The sequence below is a fragment of the Dermacentor albipictus genome, chromosome 1 (genome assembly GCF_038994185.2).
Source record: "Dermacentor albipictus isolate Rhodes 1998 colony chromosome 1, USDA_Dalb.pri_finalv2, whole genome shotgun sequence".
Taxonomy (NCBI): domain Eukaryota; kingdom Metazoa; phylum Arthropoda; class Arachnida; order Ixodida; family Ixodidae; genus Dermacentor; species Dermacentor albipictus.
In genome coordinates, this window is record NC_091821.1 from 58000271 (window position 1) to 58002747 (window position 2477).

The window sequence follows — 2477 nt, forward strand, 5'->3', positions numbered from 1 at the left end:
GTTTGCCTCATTAATACATAAAAAACCAAGTTACCTTGATTAGCTCTATAATTAATTATATTATAGCCTAATGCATTGGAACAGCTTGAAAGCCATCCTCCACACTATCAAGAAGAACGATGAATTTTTTTATAAATTGTTTATTGTGGGAGCTACACGAACAACAATTTCACATTCACAGTCTCGCTAAAACCGAAACTGCCTCAGTGAAATAGCGCCTATAGCTTCGATGTCACCCTAGGCCGACGCCATAGCTACTACCAATTGACACCACCACGACCTTCAGTTCCCGCAGAGTAGAAGGGACCATAGCCCGGTGCGTACGCCGGCATCAGCAAGGGAGCGCCGTACGCCGTGGCGCCCGGAAACTGAGCCGTGTACGGGTAGGGCTGCTGTGGCCAGAAGCCCGATTGAGGCACCATCGCTTGCTGGGAATACGATGATGGCACGGCTTGCGGCCACGGAGGTGGTGGATACGGGGTCAGCCGCATCTTGAGCGGTGCCCGATGCATGACGCCAGGGTTCTGCGGAATTGGTAGCGGCAACTCGTACGTAGAGTGTGCCCCGTTTCTTTCCTGGATGTGGAGGTGTGGGGTCCCCGCGGCAACGTGCTGCTTCGTTGCAGCGTTCTGGGGCTGCTGCTGACGGTAGTGTCGGTCGAGCGCAGCCATCTTGTCGGCCTTCTTCTCAAGAGCCCGTTTCCGGGCGTCGTCTTCTTGCAGCACCTTCTTGAGCTGCACAAAGAGCTTGTGCTTCTCCTCCTTGAGCGCGGCGAGCTTCTTCTCCATCTGCTGCAGCTCTTCGCGGACCTCCTCTAGCGTCATCTCGTCCTGGCGACGCTTTAATTCCCGCTCACCTCGTCGTCGCTCAGTGGCAGCATCGGCTTCCTGTTCCTGCTTTTGCTTTTCGCGCTGGCGCATGATGTGCTTCTTGAGGGCGGCCCACATGGCCGGGTTCATCTTGGGATGTTCCACCGTCACTGGCATGATGGTCGCACGGTCGCGTGGCGGCGGCGTCGATGACCGGGACAGGGACCCGCACTCAGGCGGCGATGGTGGCTCGCTCGGTTTCTTCAGCTTTCGTGGGCGCATGGCCGACATTCTGAAGAAAGCGCGAGAGATCGCAACTTCAACCTCTTCTTTAGCGCACAAAAGATACTGATGATGTCAGTGCCACTGCGGGCTTCCAAGTGACAATGAGCGAACAAAAGAACTGCGGCTTTTATCAGACGCTTTCACCACCTAGTGTCTTTTTTGAGGCAGATATATTACTTCACTGAACTAAACACAAGAATTGTCGCGAATCTTCGTGAAACTGCTCTATTATGCTTCCAAGCATGAAGAAAAAACACGATATATTTATCTTGAGTAAGCTGAGCTACTTTTCCATCTTCTTCTTCTTCTCTCCTCTTATAACGGCTAGTCGATGGAATTTGGGTGCGGAACGGTGTTACCGTTTGAAGAGTTTCAAAAGTAATGAAAGCGGGGACCACATACTTGGGAAATAACATCGAGTTTATTTCCTCTGTGCAGAACGAAAATGTGGAGCTAAGAGCATGTCCTTTATAGCACGCCATGGCATCAACCTTGGTCGCATCTTTATAGATGTGGCAGTCGGGAGTATAATAAGCTTTATTAGTCACATTGCACTGGTGTAAATTAAGATTAATGCGCTATAACAAAAAAGAACACGCAATTGATGAACGAGAAGGGAGTATTCTCTAAGGGAGCATTCACGTCCAACGAATTTATGTCAAAAGAGAGTTGGCTGCTTTCAGTGCTGTTCGGTATGTCGAGACTGCCCGTATTCCTCTGACGACCAGACTTGTCTTTAAATAAAAATATATTATATAGAAAAATCTTCGTTATTACGTGCCTAACCCTAATCTGATTATGAGGTACACCACAGTAGAAGACTCAACGTTAATTTGAACCCCCGTGGTGTTCTTTGACGTGTACCTAAATCTAAGCACACGAGCGTTTTTGCATTTCGCAGCCATGGAAATCCGACCGTCGCAGTTCCGTGATCGGAGCCGTGTTTTCAAACTCAGCAGTGCGACGCCATAGCCAATAAGCTACCGCGACGCGTACGGTAATTTTAGTGTATATTTCCCCTCTATAGATGCGAGGACTTCAAAGCGTCTTAATCGGCGAAATCACGCTTCTAGCGGGCAGTGCAGCTCTTAGAGGATGTCGAATTCCTTTTAGCGAACAACGACGCGAATGGCGGAATACTAAAATGAACATAACAGAGGCACACTAAATTGAGCTTGTATTAGTGAAGTGCGTTTCTGCGATCGCGAAACGGCCTCTGTTACCGTCAGAAGAGGCTTCGTAGGCCAGAGGAGACGCAAACAGCGAAACGCAGGGGGTGAAGCCACCATAAAGGAGTGCGCACCAACTAGACATGACGTCATGCATACTGACAGCGTTCGAGCTTGTCTATAGACCGTTTCATCGGGCGAAAAGGATAGGGCG

At 49.7% G+C, this 2477-nt stretch overlaps 1 protein-coding gene across 1 annotated transcript; it reads right to left on the reverse strand.

The window, feature by feature from the left end:
- Nucleotides 1–257: 257 nt before the first annotated feature.
- On the reverse strand, nt 258–1100 carry LOC135899332 (ezrin-like). Its single transcript, XM_065428565.1, has one exon. It carries the CDS (start codon nt 1098–1100, stop codon nt 258–260), a length of 843 nt encoding a protein of 280 aa, XP_065284637.1.
- Nucleotides 1101–2477: the final 1377 nt, after the last annotated feature.

Excerpts from the sequence above, each read along its gene's own strand:
- LOC135899332 (XM_065428565.1), bottom strand. The coding sequence starts at position 1,100 with ATGTCGGCCATGCGCCCACGAAAGCTGAAGAAACCGAGCGAGCCACCA.